Consider the following 18,773-nt stretch of genomic DNA (forward strand, 5'->3'; position numbering starts at 1 on the left):
TCACTTGATCTTTGACCGTTTGACCTTTGAGGCAAAAAAAAGAAGAAAAAAAAAAACTTTCCAGAGAATTTCTATTAGGTTACACATGCATACACCAAGTGTAAAAAAATAACCCTGCTGGCATTGCATAAATATGAGGGAAATAGTAAAATTTTGAAGTGTAGCACTTGGTCTTTGACCCCTGACCTTTGACCCCATGAACCCTACATTCTCTAGATAATCACTTCCAGTCAGTACATGTATATACTATGTTCCATGAAGATATCTTGAACAATTTTCCAAGGCACAGAGAAAAAAAAAAGAAGTTTTGATATTTTTACTTGACCTTTTGACCTTTGACCTTTGACCTCATGACCCAAACTTTCACCAGAGAATCTTAATTGGGTAATACATGTATACACTAAGTTTCAAGAAAATATCTTCAGGCATTCAATAGATATGGCGAAAATAGTGAAATTTCATGTATTTGACCTTGACCTTTTGACCTTTGACCTTTGACCTCATGACGCAAACTTTCACCAGAGAATCTTATTTGGGTAATACATGTATACACTAAGTTTCAAGAAAATATCTTCAGGCATTCAATAGATATGGTGGAAATAGTGAAATTTTATGTATTTGACCTTGACCTTTTGACCTTTGACCTTGAACTTGTGCACCCAAAAGTTGATAGGCACAACTTCACCCCCTAATACACATACATGCCAAGTTTCATTAGGATACCTCAACAGGTTTTGATAGTTAACCTTGTCCACAAAATTCATTACGGACGGGCGGAAGGACGGACGGACGGACGGAAGGAAGGACGGACGGACGGACGGATGGAAGGACGGACGGACGGACGGACAACCCGAAAACATAATACCTCCGGCACCACTTCGTGGCGGAGGCATAAAAAAAAAATGGAAAATTGACTTCATACATTTTTTTTTTTTAAATCCTGGCTATTGCGCAATATTTACCTATTGAAATCGCACGCTCAACTCTCGCGAGGTCGATTCTATGGCAAGCCTTTTTAATAATACGCATTTCATGACATCAATTAAATCAATACGAATTTTTGGTATTAAGAATGCTCAACTTTGATTTTTTAGAAGAATTAATTTCATGGTATCAAGATTTTGTTTTCCTTGAGAAAAATAGATAATTTCTTGACATCATATTGTTTACATCACGAAAATGGAATAAATGTCAAACAGGCTTGCCATACCACGGCCCATTCAATCCAATCGATCATCGACGTAAGACAACACAAGCTCGGACATGAAATACGATCGCCTGGATCCATCGCCAAGTTGCGCGTACTTCGACGAAATGTTATGAATCCGTCGCAATGGATGACAACAGTTTGGCTATCCAAAGTATATGGATCCATGTTGCATCTTTCTGTACTGTGGCAAGCATAGGGAAACTAAGGGCGACATGTAAATATCTGAACGAAGTTTTGTCAAGCAACTCTGTGTGGTAAGCATTGTCATTGATTGCAGTGTGAACGAATGTTGATATTATGTATAGTAAGGGTACTAGGTCTCGCGCAGGGACCTACTGATCGCGCATAGCGTAACTGCGTATAGCAAGCGATATTACGCGTAGGACTAAGCGCAAAATTTGCCGATACGCCCATGGAATAAACATACCTGACTTACCGCTCAACATGAGAAGGAAGCAGGTAAGAAATTTTGATTTCCAACGAATTTTCCACTAAATTTCCAATTTTTTACCTTGTGCAAACCTACCTTCCCTTAAAATCTGTTCTAAGGATGTTGTAGCCTAGACGTGTCGTCTCGCTTGTCTCGTTCGTAGTCGATAGAATTCGTAATTTGTTCGATCGATCGTTTACCACGTGACGTCATCATACACAAGAACAATGTATGCTGCCAGCTACGCTGAAATACTGTTAATAAATGTTGTTTTAAGTCAAATTTTAACACAACGATTATAATATTACAAAGGAATAAATATTTCAGTCTATCGAAGTTGAAGTGTGATTTCAATTTGAATTTGCTTGTGATTTCTTGCGCTAACTTGTGATATATTTGTGACAGGGGAGGGCCATAATATGAAGAAAACAAATTAGATGAGAGTGTGACAAATGGGAGACGAAAATGAGAGGGTGACGAATGGGTAAGCACACACACAAACACACACACACACACACACACACACACACACAAAGTATATGTTCATATTTTACTTTTTTCCATTTATATTACGTGTATATTATTGGTTAAAGTGATTAGAAATATTGTAAGAAAACTTTATAAATGAAAATCATTAACGATTATGAAAATATCAATGATAGAAATAATGATAATAAGAATGATAAAATGATGATGGTGGTGGAAGTGATAATAATAATAATGAAAATGATAATGATGATGATGATTATGATGATCGATGATGGTGGTGGTGATAATAGTAATAATGATGATAATAATAATAACAATAGGCCCTAATAATAATAATAGGCCTAATAATGATAATAATAATAACACATATAATAATAATAATAACAATAATATACACAAGTTAGGTAAAACTTCTGTTGCTTATAACAGGGACAAATTTAATATCAAGTGAAAAAATATTCTACGAAAGCCGGAGCACGTTACAGCCGCAGAGGGGCAGACACTTTCACGCATGAAACTACAGAGGGCAGCTGCGCGATCTTTACATACCCCGAGAAATTGAACGCATAAAAGAAAGTCCGACATACAAACGGCGACAGCGCACTACTCCGTCATCGTATCATCAGGAGATTCTGGGAGGTGATTTTTCTGCTTTTTCGTGATATTCATTGAGAAATTCAGGTACGATTATGGAATAACTTCTATTATAAGAGCATTTCAAATTTACGTGCGCGATATCTAGACCCCTCAACCATACATAATGTACGTCAATAGTGATGGAGAACCGGCTGCGCCGAAAAGCGGAGTGTGTGTGCCTGCCTATGGGCTATGCAGCTGTGGGTGTTGTCACTGTGATGAAAAGATTTCTGTTTTCTGCACGTAGCAATAACGCTCGTCGAGGTAACCGCCTTTGCCAATGACACACTGTCACCACAGTTTGCAAAGTTAATTTAGTATTATCAGTTGTCATCTACGGTGTAGTCTATGCCATGGACTTCAAAAACAAAGACATCACCAGATCAAAGTTCAACTATTTTACAACCACACAAAGTGTCAAATAAGAACTTTCAAAAAGATGGTGTTGGTGTAGACTCGGAGAGTGTAGGTACTGTAGGTCGTTAGTCTAGTCGGAATGAATGAACATTTTGTAATTGTGTAATTTAGTTTACCTGACAACCAGTGTAAAATGAAGAGAATTCAGACGTGTTTTTTGAGCGCAGTTATATTTTTACTAAGTAAGAGTGACACAAGATTGATTTTAGTAGAAACTCACAGACAGAAAGGTGATTGTTCACTACATGATATACATTAATGTATTCGACTGTTAAAGGAGTATTGTTTTTAGCTGCACAATGCCAGTAATATGATGTAGGCCTAGGAATGTTTTTAAAAATCACTGTACACACCACACCTACACCACACCAGACCTGCCAAATGTAGTGTGACTATACACCTCATGTACGTACACCTAGTGGTGGATTGTACTTATTTAAGAAGATGAAGAAGAATGGTGTGTTTAGACACTATTTTGTACATGACAGAAGGAGAAAGGGTATATACAAAACTGTATCAACATGATTACAAGAGAACTGTACAAAAAGAAATTGATCAGTCAGTATCACTTCATAAACTGATGAAATTTTGTCATACCATGTAGTATTTGTGCGGGATAGTGCCTACCCAAAGAGTAACTGGTATAGAGTATGTCTGAGAACCTCTGTAAATCTGATGGTTAATTGATGACACCACATTTCATATACAATATTTTCAGGATCCACATCTCTCTCGTGCTTGGCTGAATGGCGCAAGTTCCTTTCTTACCATTATAATGATAATAGATATTGGTGTCTGTCATACTACGGAATATAATATGTAAAGAAATTTATGTCTCTTAAATACCTGAGAAGAGATCTTTTTGATTCTGTTATAACCTTTCAGGAAGACGATATGGAGTCAACTCTGCCTGAAGCATGGATTGGAGACAGAGAAGACGAGAGAGCTGGAGTGTCGAACTCCCGTCCCGCGCATGTACGAAAATCTTTGCTTTCGGCTCGTGATGACGCACAGAGACAGGGGCTACGCCCAGCAGTGGTTTGTCGTGAATTCGGAAGGCGAGCTGGAGGGGTTTGATGTTGTCGACAACCTGCGCTGCTTCTCCTTCTTCGATTCGACGCGGCTGCGGAAGAAGGTCGATCAGACGCGTCCGATCCGAATCCGTTCCACCTTTTCCACCGTCGTGCCGATCCGCAAGTCCGGAGGCGGTGCCGTGGATGCGTTGACGGACTTTGCGATTCTCCAGAGGCAGCGTGCCGCCCCGGAAGGGCAGGAGCTGTGGCCATTTGGAGAGAAGAGGTTAAAGGCCGTTCTCTCCAGGCATAGAATGCCAATGATGATGAGAAAGAAAGCGGACTTCAACGAACACTGCCTGTCGGAGCTGCCCAACAAGTCCTGCGGCATGCCACCCGACTATTGCTCCCTGAGCCTGATGGGTAGTGGCTGGAGATTGAAGAGGAGGTTGGCCGCAACCCGAGTCACCGCCGCAGAAACTGCTGAGCAGTCCGGAGAGACGAGTAGTGAGCTGTGTTGCAGGGTCATTGAACTCTTGAAACCAGGAGTCTTCATTACTAAGGGAATGCCAAACACATTCTTCAAATCGCCCTTCCAGCTGGGACCGGAAGAGTTAAAATGGGTGCTCCACCTGTTCTTCTATGTAATGGGCTTTGAAAGGTATGACTGTGTAATGACAGAAATTGTGGTTGAAAATCTTTGCAACTCAATGCAATAGTAATTGTGCACTGAAGTGAGCCAGAGTATGCAGTGCATGCTAGGATAAATATCATAAACCTTACTTGTGCATGTGTTTATCTGTGTTATTTTTGTTCCCTAAATCACTCAATGGCAACCGCTCAATTAGGTCGGTGCCTGGGCGGTTGCCGCTCGAACACCAAGCATATTTTGGGCTGCAAGTGAAAACTAGTCGGTTGCTATTGAAATTTTAACTTCATGTGAAAACTTCAGCGGCAACCGAGCGGTGCCCTAAAAATCAGTGGTTGCCTGGTTGGTCACTGGTCGGTCACCGGTCAGTCTCTGACCAAGATTGGCTGAAACACTTGCCAACTGATTTAGGGGGTTGTGACCATAGCCTTGGGCAGTAAGTAAAACTTGTATCTCATGGAGAGAACAACATCCCATGGATGCAGTGAAAAAAGGAAGACAGAGCTTGGCAACTGGTATTAAAATCAGATTGGCAAAGTGTTACCAAAGTATTACCCATTTTAAATTGTGTTTTTGTTGGGTTTTTTTTTTTATGAAAAATGTTGTCCTGTCGGAAATGATTTGCCCCAGGTACTACTGATATCAAATCAAATGGTATAATTAACAAATCAAACAATATCATTTAAACTATGCTACATTGTAGTAGAATGTCTCCATGAGGGAGCTCGTGATGATAATTGTCTCCATAGATTTGAGGAGATCATAGCAACAAAAAAAAAAAGAAGGTCTCCACATGGATGCTCATTTCAAAAACAAATAATGTTATTAAATAGTCTTCATGTGGGAGCTCATAAAATGAATTAATGTCTCCAATTCTGCCTGTAAGTTATCAAGTATGGTGTCTAGTGAGCACCTGCTACATCTGTTCATTTCTTTGCAATTCATTGAAACATCATTCACACTAGCTGATATCTCGTTTGCTGATCCTGCTGTAGGCTGACCATGTTTAACCTGGCCCTCCATGTTAGCACGCGGGCCCAGGCCGAGACTTGCCTCGTGATCGAAAGCTACAGACACCACACGCTGGTCACACCTGTTGTGGATGGGGTCGTTATTCCCGAGCTGGTTCGGCATAGGCAGGTTGGATTCGCGCATGTCCTGGACTATCTCGTGCTGAGCATCAACGGGCAGAGAGCAGTCTTTGGTGAAGTAAGGCAGTGGCATCTATCCATACAAAGGCCTGATAATTCACAAAGGTGGTACAATCTTGTCCATGGTTTAAACCATGGACAAAGGCCATGGTTTTTTTATGGGGCGCCAAGTGTCGCATGGCCTATTTCGTTAGGAAATCAGTCATTTCGTAACAAAATGACAACATCCGTTGACGAAATGATCATTTTGTTAACAAAATTTTCATTTCGTTGATGACATGACTGATTTCATAATGAAATAGGTGATGCGACACTTAGCACCCCATAAAAAATTATGGTCTTTGTCTATGTTTTAAACCATGGACAAGATTGTACCACCTTCGTGAATTCAGGCCAGAGTTTGGCTATTAAACTCTGCTGCAGTGAATAACAAGTACAATTGTAGTATGGCAGTGAGGTGGCTCAGTTGATTGTGTATTTGCCTTGCAATTGAAAAGTTCATGTTTGGGCGCAGGTTCAAATCCCAGAGGAATATGATATACCGTTTTGTGCCAAACTGAAGCTGAATTGTTCACACTCTCGTTCATTTGTTCATCTTATTTTTTTTTTTCATGGTTAATGTCAATTTTCTTTTTGTTAAAAAGGAGAAATGCCCTCATATCCAATGGTATCAAATGTGGTCCCGTAACTACCATACACGGTTGAACAATCACATCAGCGAGACTGTTTCTTGGTTACAATACCGTTTAATGTATTGTTCATTTTTTTTTTCAGAAATGTCAAAATAAACTGAAATGAAATGAAACTGATATGCAAGGCAGTTATGAAGTACAACAAACTCCCACATAACTTGTCTAGTCCCACACGATATCATCAGCCTTTTCCTGTGTCTACATCTGAGTATATGTGACCGTTCATCACAAAACAAACAAAAAGTCGCACCCTTTGGTTTTACATGAGGACTCAAGAAAGGTGAAATGGGTGAACCTAGTCAATTTGAGATTTCCACATTTTCTTAAAGAGATATTCTTCTTCTACATTATTCTCGAGTTTGGGATCATAAATTTAATGGGAAAGTGGGTTTTCAGCAGTTTTTCTACAACCCCATTTTTGGTAGAGTAGTGCGATCAAGTTTTTCTTAGAGGCCCCTTTTCATTTCTTGAAAATCCTTTCCACACTCTTCACTTTCAACTCTAATAACTTTTGAAAGGATGATGCTACTGCTTTGAAAGTTGAAAACTTATCACGGACAGAATGTGTTAATAAAGCATGCTCAAATTCATCGAATTCTGATAATCCCTTCATTGATACCGTGGCTTACATCATGTTTTTTGTCCCATTCATGACCCCGGTAGCACTGCTTAGTAAAGATTGCATGCTTGAATAGACCCTGTTTCTCAGAGCCTGTTTTCTTAGTTCCAGCTTTTCCAGAGTGTGTGCTTTCTTTCCAATATTTAGATATGTTTGTTTGTTTGTTTGTTTGCTTTATTTCTGCATTCAATCAGATGCAATTTGAATGCAAACTTCAAAAAGTACAAAGACAAAGAATAACAAGTGCAGTGAAATAAATCGATAACAGTATACATAAATAGATTCACATAGGTGATTGCATTGAGCAATGTAGATACACAGAAACATGAAATAAAATATACAGTATTTTTCAGTAAACAACAGAGATAATTGAATGCAGGAGACCACCATCATAAGCGATTAAGCTTGAAATGGATGGAGGCCTCATATGTCTGGAGAATCCATTTGAATTGAGTTATACATCATTTTATAGCTTAGAGTCTGCTCTTTCAGAATCTGCCTTCAACTAAAAATCCATGTCTGCCGACTTTTTGTTGGTTTTGTGGTGCAGGGTCACTTATGATCATCATTCACCTTCTCACACATGAAATGTATGATATTGGTGGCTTGCAGAAAAGAATGGTTATGATAATAGTAACAATATGATTACCTTATATCACCCTTTTTTTATCTCTTTCTCTCACTGTATACTCATTATGTACCCATATTTGTTTCCTTGCAACTTTCTATAGAACCAGGTGAGCACATCCTGCCTACAGATCAAAACGGACCCCGAGCGGCTTCACCTCGCCATAGCCCCAAGGCACGCCATCAGGGCAGCGTATCGCAGGGAGTGCAGACAAGCCTACTCCTACTCCAATGACTCCTACTTGGGTTATACTCATTATGGGACTGCCATCCATTTGAAAGACAGGTAAGTCTTTTCATTTTTAGTTGTTTTCTTTGTTTATTCTTATTTTGCCATGTGTTCTCGAAGATGGTACCAAATGTTTTGAAATGTTTGAAAGGCAAGACATTCCATCTTTGCCATATCAAGTCTGGTGCAGCCAGCTGTTGTAAAGGAGTTAATTGCATGGTTGTTTATTTCCGATGAATTGTTTTTTATTCAGTGGAGACTTAAGGGTGTATCTCACTGGAAGAGACTTTGCCGCTACTGCCGTGATTGATCAGTTGCCGCAATTTGTGCAACTCAAAAGAAAAAAAATATGGCTTTTGCTCTCACTGAGAAGGTGACTCCAGGGCGACTTCAGAGACTTCTCCTAATAAGATGATAATCTATTCCTCCAGAACTTGTAGAGACGTCTCTGCGATGTCTCCGGTAGGTCGCCAGTGGGTCTCTGCAAAGTGGCGGAGACATCTCGGAGACCTTGTGAATAGAATTAGTCCCTGCAACTTGGCCGTGACTGGAAGGAGACATCGTAGAGACCTCCAGCAAACAGCTAGGGACCGGAAAGAGTCTCTGAATGAAAATCGAACATGATAGATTCTTTTGCGACTCCTTGGAGACTTGGCTACATTTCAGGAGACGTCATGGAAAGGTTGCGGAGACATCACAGAGATATCTCTGCGGCAGAGATATCTCTGCCACTAGGGAGAATCAAGCTGCCACCAGGTTGCCAGTCTCCAGCCCAATGAGATGCCGTTAAAGGGGCATTCCAGACGATTTTCATAATTTCATAATTTCATGTAGTACATAAATCAACAGCTCCATGTGTAGATTTGTGGAATTTATTGTGGTTCATGAGTAGAGAAACAATACTTTGAAAAACCTTAAACAAATTACACTGAGCAAGGACACATGAAGGATGATGACATAGGAGGCTTACATATTTCAGAAATGTAGCAGTGGAATTCCATTACAATACCGCTTGCTTGCGAGTTCACCTGTGTATAATCTGTGCATGCCTTCTTCTTTTGTGCTGCTTCCTTGAGGCCCAACACACGCATTCTTATGGTGACCCTGCCATGTCATCATCCTTGTTCATTGCAATTTGTTATAAATTTCGAAAATATTCTTATTCTTCATCCAAACCTTCATAAATTGTGAAACTCTGTCCTCAGTATAACTAATTTATAGGTGTTCAAATGTAAAAATCTGAAAATTATCCGGAGGTCTCCTTTATTTAAAAGCCAAAGGCATAGAACTGGTTTTTCTATCAAATTGACAACCTGTCATGCTTTTTTTTTTCTTTTGATGCAAGTACTGTTTATCTATAATCAGAGCTGTCAAGTCACCCTGCTTCTGTAGGAGGCTCCAAAAAAAGTTTTGATATCTTGCCTCATCCTGAGTGACAATATGAAAGCCTCTGTGATTGTGGAATATTTATATTATATTGGATGGCAATGAATAGGATACCAGAGTATATTCGTCCTAACAAGTGCAATATTTATGTTACATTGAACGGCAATGAATGGGATACCAGAGAATATTGAACGAGTAGGGCCAATATTGCATGAATCGAAGACGAGTGCAAAATCGGTCCTAAAGAGTGCAATATTATACAAATATTCGATGTTTATGAGTGCGACGGTTCCGAATATTACATGAGCGTGCAAGTTTAACCGTTCTATTCAACGACGCGAAGCGGAGTTGAATAGAACGGTTAAACTTGTACTGAATGTAATATTCGGTACCATCGCACGAATGATAAACATTGAATATTTGTTTTATACAACACATGATATCGAAATATTTAGGCATGGTCTACAGTTTGGACCAAAAATAGATATGTTTTAACCCTAACTAGGTAGATCGAGAACTATGCGAAAGCCTACGCCTAACGTTAATAGGCCAACTAACTACGTAACGTACTGCCACTGGCTCGATCTCTGGTAGGCCCCCTAGGTCTTGAAAAAGGTCTAACTAAACCCTATATAGCTAGGTCTAGAGAGTTTGCTTACCTCTATTTAAAGCATACTGTATTTGATCACTTTCTTAGTATTTGCTGCTGCATTTCACTCATGATTAGCAATGCGCTGAGATCCTCATCAGAGACGAGAACAATAAGGCTTGGGTGAAAAGAGGTAGGTCTACGTAGCCATGATAACGTAGTGGCATGGCCGTGCGACGTGCGTAGGTGACCGGTGGTGGTATGGTACACAATTGTCATGGTGGACTGGGGTTGAACCGGTTGTTGCGTGCTGGCGCAGTGCAAACCCTACGGGTGCGCGTATGCATCAATGCCAGCTAGCTGTATAACGATACACAAGTTCAGTGTGTCCTAGGGTCTATTGCACTGTCGGCTCGCTTGTACCGTTCAATAGTCGACTATTGCACTGCCATTGAGGTGAGCGTTGGATAGCCGATTCCTCTGAATGTCATGTGACCAGCATTTATCCAATCAGATGGCAAGATTCCATACATGTGTTGTATAATCCCTGTTATTCCATGAATCAAAGCCATCCAATATAATTATTATCATCTATAATCATTATGTAGAGATGGCATAAATTGTGAAAAAGTACCGTACTTCTATCAGCCTTTGAAGTCGACACTGCACTGAAAAAGGAGCGATGTGCACTGTACTTGCGCATGTAGCAAATGTTTGCCTGCTTGTGAATTGTACTTGCGCATGTAGCAAATGTTTGCCCGCTTGTGAATTGTAACAATTAGAGTTTGCGCACCTAGTACATACCAAGCATTCGCGCACTCACGCAGCAAGCACTCGTGGAACTGATGAGACAATGCAATACAGTGTATTATTGAATGGCCAGTAACAAACGGTAACCTAAAGGAGAATTAATCCATTGGTTTACACATTTCATTCAATAAGCTCTCGTATTGCACAATAAGAAATTGAGTGGACAACAATGCACCGTTAAAATGTCCTGTATAGATGATAATTTTGCCCATTGTGATGCATGTATCACATATACATGTATCTCCATAGTTTGCTCTGTGGATGTGGTTCGTAAATGTTGACAACAAATGATCTCAGTGGAGAAGAGTGACTGTTAGTCCACTCATGAGAATGGGAGTAACCTGTCTTCAGGTATTCAACATATTCCACGGTTGTCATCGTTCTTTTTTTTTTCTGTGACAACCATTCTGTTTTAATCTTGTTTTAGCCTAAATGGTGAATGGAGTCGGTAGTATGTGAGTGGTGTTAAAGGGCTGTAGGTTATAATTGGCTCTTATTTTTCCCTCATAAGTTTTGAGTGTATTAAAACTCTGTCCTCTCCAAGGCCTTCTCAATGCCATTTGAAAGGAAATTGTTCCTGTATTATCATTCTGTTGTTTGTTTTTTACAACAACCTCGTTCTCAGCATTGTAGGGGTCCTGAGAGGGGACGATACGTGCCGCAGGTCGGAGCTGATGATGCTCTTCGCCACCGAGTACATGTACAGGTGCCTCGATCTGGTCTCCATGGTGACGGAGATCCTGTCGTGCCTGGACGCCGCCACCGTGCGCCAGATGCTCGGCCGCATCTTCCTGGTGGGCGAGAACACGAGAATCGCAGGCTTTCAGGTCCGCTTTCAGAAGGATCTCCTGGCCGCCCGCAGTGGCCGGGAGCCCATCTTCGATCCCACCTCCGGTACCTCGTCGGACTGGCCGGTGTACATGGTGCATGTGGACGTGGACGAGCAGAGTCTCGCGGAAGTGGTGCTGTCTGAGGGATCGTTGCCGAATGCACATGTACTCGACAAAGTGGACTATGTGTTGCATGGCCCTGACGTACTGTAGACTACATTGTGTGACGTTGTCGGTGCACATTCGTTACAGAGAGCGAAAGTCATGAAAACAGGAATCTTTGTTTGATCGGAAGCTGTAAAGAGAGGAGGAAGTGGTGTATCTTCTTCTCTCTGCAAGACCTCGGCCATGTCTTCCCATGTAGCCCTGCCACAGTCATCTTCTTCCATCAGTTCTTCATGCTACTATAGGCACACATCCACCAACCCCAAGGGCATTTATCCACCCCAGCGCCAACCATACTTATCCCATCTGCTGTGAACCCACATAGCTCCAACACTTCCTAAAGGAGGCCTCCTAGTTGTGACATCACACAGATATGGTAAAAAAAATCATACATTTTGTACCAGGTTGATATTTTTAAGGATGATTGTGATTAGACATATCTCCAGTGACAGATCTTGTGTCCATGGTCAGAATCCATATAAACTGGGATGCTTGCTGCTTTGTTTCAGGTACTGCTTGAGCTCTGCTTCATGGTGCTTGATCAGTATTGCATGGTGTAATATTGAGCAGAATAAGAGTCACAGCTTTCGCAGAATTCAATTTGATCGTCGAAGAAAAGGTGACAAAAACATCTCTCTTCTAGAAGTTCCATCAATTTATTTGTCCTCTTTAAGATGTCTTACGTGTGTGAAAATTGTGCAATCTGATTACTAGATGCTAGGTTGGAGCTGTGATTAATATGCATTGTGTCTTTGTGTATGCATCTATGATAAAGTTCATTTGGCAACTCAACTTGCAATTTACTTTGCGAATAAACACCACATGAGATCAACAAAAGCATTGCCCACATTTTTGCGTGTAATCATGAATCAAGTTGCAGTTGATTCCTGAAAGTGCGTTCAATATTTGCCTTCGTTATCAAACGCAAGTGCTGTCAGCAGTGCACTTGCTTGAGATTTGTAGGACTTACTTTTGAGTTCTAGTTGCGTTTGAACACAGTGTTGTGACAAGGGGGCCCTGGTTGACTGTGTATGGAAATGAATTGTATTTCAGGATGTCGGCAATCACCTAGAGTAGCTCGTTGACAAACTTAGATTGATTACTTTAGCTGATTATCATTTTGGTTACTTAATAGTCAAGAGCTGCTCTCACTTTTTCTTCTTTCTTTATAACATAATAACATTATATCTGAACAAACAAAATGATAAAGATATCTAGATGATAATTTTGGGCCCTGAATTTTACTTTGTTGTATCCAAAATTTTGTTTCTGACTGTGTTAATTATAGTGGGAGTGCACTGTGTAGTCTTGTATTTAAAAAAAAAAAAATCCTGTTTATATTGCATTACCTGAAGAAAGTGCACCTTATTATAATGAATTGCCCTCATTTCTCTAACCTCTACCCCCACTCAGGAATATCCACTTTCTCTCATAGCTGTATTTTAAAACCAGCACAACATTCACACTGAGATGCCAACCTATACAATTTTATAGTATTAAGTATGATAAACAGAGTGAAATATGATGATACGGTGTACGATATTGGTTCATGAAAGTACAACTTTTCAGCTTTCAAATTAAAAATAAAATGAAGCCATTATGAATTGCAGAAAACTGCAGAAGACAGCATCATTGTGGAGAAAGATGGACTACTAAAATTCCTTCAACCTGTACAAAAACATTGAACAACGAGCCTAGATGGGCAGGAAAAATATGCCTGCTTTACAATTTTCTGATCAGTTTTGATGAAGTAACAATATTCCTACCCGTTCTTACCAGATAAAAATTTTTTTCTGACATTTCACAGTTCCAGGGCCAAAAATCTGATTTTAAAGGATATTCTGTCTGTTTTTATGTCAAGCAGTATGCATCTCAGTTTACAGCTCAGTGTGTGTGTGTGCAATTTCAGCTGTACAGGTGGAAGGCAAAATTGATGATGTTCAGTATTGGAATTAGCCCTCATTTTGTCACAGCCTGGTAATTCATTCTTTCTTTGAATATTAGACATACAGAAAGAAAAGCTGATAATGACAGTCAATGCAAATACAACAAAGTACTACCTGGCATCATTTATCATTATTTATCTTTCATCGCAAGTCTTCCAGTAATGGAATAACATATTTTTCATAAACTGTATGATTGTGATGAAACACCATGACATGTTTTCAATGCGATGCACAGAAGGTATTAAATTATTCTGTGCAAAAAAAAAAAAGAACCAACAATTAACTGAATGTATTCATTCATCTGTTTTCTCAGAATTGCAGGGAATGTAAGTTGTTGAGAGGAATATTTATGATTGTGTGCACATATGCTAGCTAGCAAACTGATAGCATAATTGAGTGTGTCATGTGTATTAATGTTCATGTTCTCTGGAGTGAGTTTGGTGATGATTATACTGTAATGTAAGATAAATGTGATGTGTATGGGTTACACCCTGGGAGACTTTTGTATGCCAGCAGTGTAAAATCAAAAGTCAACAGAACACAAAATACATGTTTTATCATTCCAGCAATATCATTTTGCTCCGTAACATGTTTCAATGATAGAAAGGTTTCTTAGTCAGTATAGACACAAATCATGCATCAGTCACAAGTTTTCATTATTATTATTATTTTTTTATTATTCACTAACTTCTCCAACATCTTTGACCAGATTGTATCGTGCAATACGAGAACAAACGTGAGTGCCCTTATGTACGTTAAACGTATCTGAGTAACATCTCGTGTCGTGGAATGATAGGACGAGAAATCGGATCGAGAATGCTTCATCGAGAAAAGGGAATCGACGGTTGTGAGTAGAAAAATGATATCCAACCCCAACACTGGCAACAGCGTACCTTTAATGTGAGGTCTTCATGAGCCTACTGTCAACCATATAGTCCCGTCTCTGATCCTGAATGCATCTTTCAAATCAAACCAACATTAAGGACATGCAGGATATGTAATGCCACATTATGTTGACTAGTAAAAGTCTGAAACACAAAGTCATACCACATTTGAATACATACTCTGTTAATAATACACAACTCATTACATGGAATAATATAACATGGAATATAGTACATAAATATAATACCTTTTTTTCCACAAGCTCAAATATAATTTTCAGCAGAACATAATTTAGTTCCATACTGTAGTTTAAATATGGATTAAACTTCTTTACTTTAAGTATCACGGGTATAAAAAAACAAGTTTGTTCGCAAACATTCCTGATTACTGTTGCACTTTGCACATATTAAATATGAGAAGTGTTCAATGCCCATTTTCCAATCCAGCTGCAAAATATGTAAGAAAGGTCACCGTGAGAAAAGGAGGTAAAGCTAAGTACATTCTTGGATAGCAACTACGATATTATATATATACAGCTCTCTACACACATGAATATCATGGGAGTGTGTTCGTTTTCCATCATACAATGCTACTATACATCTTTCCTTTCTGTCTTATCCACATACAGAATTGGACAACAAGTATTTAAATGTGCGTACCATGTAAAAGCGTGCCTTTACAGAATGCCCTTCAGAAATGTCAATGACACGGACAGATAAAAAAAAAAAAAAAAAAAAAAAAAAACTCACACACACGCAGAAACAATGACAAACGGAACTTATGTAGTGCTACAATGTTATGTACATGATTATAACTATGCTCGTGTTGTGTGCAAAGGTGAAACTGTGTGTACAAGTTTGGTTCTGTCTGCTTATGATGTCTATCAGTAGCTGCTGTCACACTGGCAAAAGATCGCGAAGTTAATGATCACAAAAGTCTTCGAGATCTTTTGCCAGTGTGACCGCGGCAACTCTCTGTATGGTGATGTTTATAACACAGAACATGCAACGGCTACAACATGTACATGTATTCTCTTCCGTTGTTGATATGTTTGTTGATGCTGTTATTGTTCTTTCTCTCTATCCCCCTGACGGGACTTGTCATTGACAGTGTGCTGTACGCATGAACAGTTCTTGCCACGGAATGCGAGATTTTGCCACATTCTTTTTGTAGGTTGTATGGGGTGAAAACAATGAAATTGCCAAGCCCTCCGGGACCACCCACGTGCTGTCTGGAATGAATGGAATTATTTCATTTGGCTTTGGGTTAATGCAGTGCAGACACGAAGAGTAAACTGCAACAATTGAGATGAATTCTATTAAATACCCCAACAGCCATGTCAACTTGACTGAGCAATGTTTGATTCTACTGCACAAGGCGACAAAAATTCAATGATTAAAATCGTGGACTTCCATCATAGAATAAGGAGTGCTTGATTGGTGTGATAAAGTACCACTACTCGATTTCAGTGAACAGTTGACAGATTAAAATGCACACATGATCATAGTATGATATGACAAACATGATATCCATTTTAAGTAGGCCTACATTCAAAATATCTGACAAGACTTGAAACTGTGTCCACTACATGAGAACAAACTTGTCACAGCAGTCACTAATTACAGCGTCAGCTACAAAGACAGAAGTAGCTTTGTGTGTGTGTGTTTGTGTGTGTACATTTCCTTTCATGAATGAGGAAGACCGCTGTAAAATGGGAGTGGAATGGAGGTAAAGTAATAATACTGTAAAAACATCGGTGTTAGATTTAACATCATGGGTTTTAAATCTAACACCGATCAAGTGTCAATAGAGGACCACACCGACAGGTGTTGAAAAGTATTTTGTGATGGTGTTGAAAAGTGTTCACCTGGCACTTCGTGGTGTTAATTTGACACTGTAGCTGGTGATATTCTGACACTGCCTTGGTGTTAATTCAACATTGACACCACATGGTGCTGAGTTGATATTGCTGGTGTTAATTTCAGTAGTATAACACCCGCCCAGCTTCAATAAGGGACCACACCAACTGGTGTTACTGTGGTGTAGATGTTTTCACACCTTTTTTTTTTCCAAAATCAAGTACTTTATTGGAAAGTTCTTGATCGTTTTGTTAAAATTCAAAATCAACAAGAAAAACAGTAACCAAGTAACTAGTCAAAAAACATTTTCATACATTAAAGTGACACCAGGAGGTGTTAATTTAACACCAAAAATGAGCACCGAAAATTTAACACCAGCTCGGTGTTTCATATTTAACACCGGACTTTTTGCAGTGCATGAACTCCATAAACATTTGTCTATTAGTGTATATGTATGTATGTGTATGTTTGTGTGTGTGTTTGTCAAGGTTGTTGCAAGAATGAATGTAGGCATAGATTTGATTGATGTGAGCGTAGTTCAGATTCACAAGGAAAACGCAATATATATCAGCTAGGCATGACGAACTTCGTGACTCAAGGTATATGCAGGGACAACCTTGGGACCTGGAATTCTAAGTCCATGGAACCAGGAGAGTGTTATTTGTTCATGTCTGATAATTGTTATATCAACAGCCAAAATGAGTGATAATGAGAATTACCTTGTTCTCTTGTTACATTGTTCTGTAAGACAATGCGTCATAGCTGATCGCTTAAAGGGAAAGTACAGTATTGGTGGGGATGAAAATTGGGCTTTTAACTTTTTGCGAGATACCAAGAAAACACTTATGATATAGTACAGAGCATACCATTTTAAGAGGAATTCAAAGTTTATTTGATGAAAATCGGGTTTGGAATGACTGAAACATCCAAAAGCAAAGTAAAACAAAGCGATCGTAATAAAGTGTGGGTCCCACACTTTATTAGAATTGCTCTTTTTTTGGATATCTCAGCCATTTCAAAACCAATTTTCATCAAATAAACGTTGAATTCCTCATAGAATTACGTGCTCTTTCATATTTCGTAAGAGGTTTCTCATTATCTCACACACACACACAAAAAAATGTTAGAAACCTGAGATTAGGTCTCAACCACAACGGTACGATCCCCTTAAGTATCATCAAAAAGCTTCCACTTATATACAGAATGTTTATTTCGATATCTGACATGAAATCAAGAATGGAAACTGTAGCCTATTCTTCTTATCATTTTTAGTTATTGTTTTTTTGTTGGTGATGTACGTGTGTGTGTTGGGGGGGGGGGGGTAAAGTACACAATAATCGACCAAAAACATGATTTTGTGATATTTCTGTGTACGATCCAATGGGAGAAATATGAGTCACTTTTTTGAGTTTCACTTCAGATAATTTGCATTTGTGGTTGTTACCAAGAAGATTATCTGGTGAAAACGAATGAGATTTCAGAATTATTTGCTATAGTTTAGAGGGTCATATCTTGATGAAAGTTACATATTTTGTTCCTATTTAACTCTGGTAAGGTAAACTTCAACACGGCATAGAATTCATATGACATTTTGAAGAATCCCCCCCCCCCCCCCCCAGCTCCATCCCCAGGCAAGTGTGTTACTTTGCATGGAATGTGACCATCTGGTCATGGCGATGAAAAGAAGAGTTTTGCGAGAAATAACTGCAAATGTATGTCGTTGCAATGACGTAGGTCTTTTATTTCGTATAGAAAATCCTTAGTCCTAATCCATAGGCCTAATATCAGGACTTTAGAGTGAGAATAGATATGCTGTAAGAGAACGTGTGTGACAAACATTATTTTCCGTTTATAGCTAGAGAAAGCACGAAGTTTTCTGCAAAGATAAAAGAAAGTAATCAACTTTGTTGAACATGACACAAATCTCGGGGGCGGGAGCGGGGGCGGGGAGGTGTACGGGGGGAAGGAACAAACGAAACCAATGCACAGGTACTGCACAGGTATTTTGTTTGGTCATATTTTTGTCTATTACTACTATTTCTGTAACTGATACTGAGTAAAAGTCGACAAAAGGACGTCAAGACACGAGGAAACTAGAATTTGGTTGCATTGTTCAAAGTAACAAGACGTCAGCTGGAGAT

General features: G+C 39.4%; 1 protein-coding gene across 1 annotated transcript; it reads left to right on the plus strand.

Annotated features, from left to right (window-relative positions):
* Positions 1 to 1,258: 1,258 nt before the first annotated feature.
* On the plus strand, positions 1,259 to 14,155 carry LOC140242620 (uncharacterized). The gene is made up of 5 exons (XM_072322372.1): positions 1,259 to 1,464; positions 4,068 to 4,856; positions 5,840 to 6,053; positions 8,038 to 8,219; positions 11,573 to 14,155. The coding sequence occupies exons 1-5, from the start codon at positions 1,334 to 1,336 to the stop codon at positions 11,988 to 11,990; spliced, it is 1,734 nt and encodes a 577-aa protein (XP_072178473.1). The 5' UTR covers positions 1,259 to 1,333; the 3' UTR covers positions 11,991 to 14,155.
* The last annotated feature ends 4,618 nt before the right edge of the window (positions 14,156 to 18,773 follow it).

This window comes from Diadema setosum, chromosome 19, assembly GCF_964275005.1.
Source record: "Diadema setosum chromosome 19, eeDiaSeto1, whole genome shotgun sequence".
In the NCBI taxonomy this organism is placed as follows: domain Eukaryota; kingdom Metazoa; phylum Echinodermata; class Echinoidea; order Diadematoida; family Diadematidae; genus Diadema; species Diadema setosum.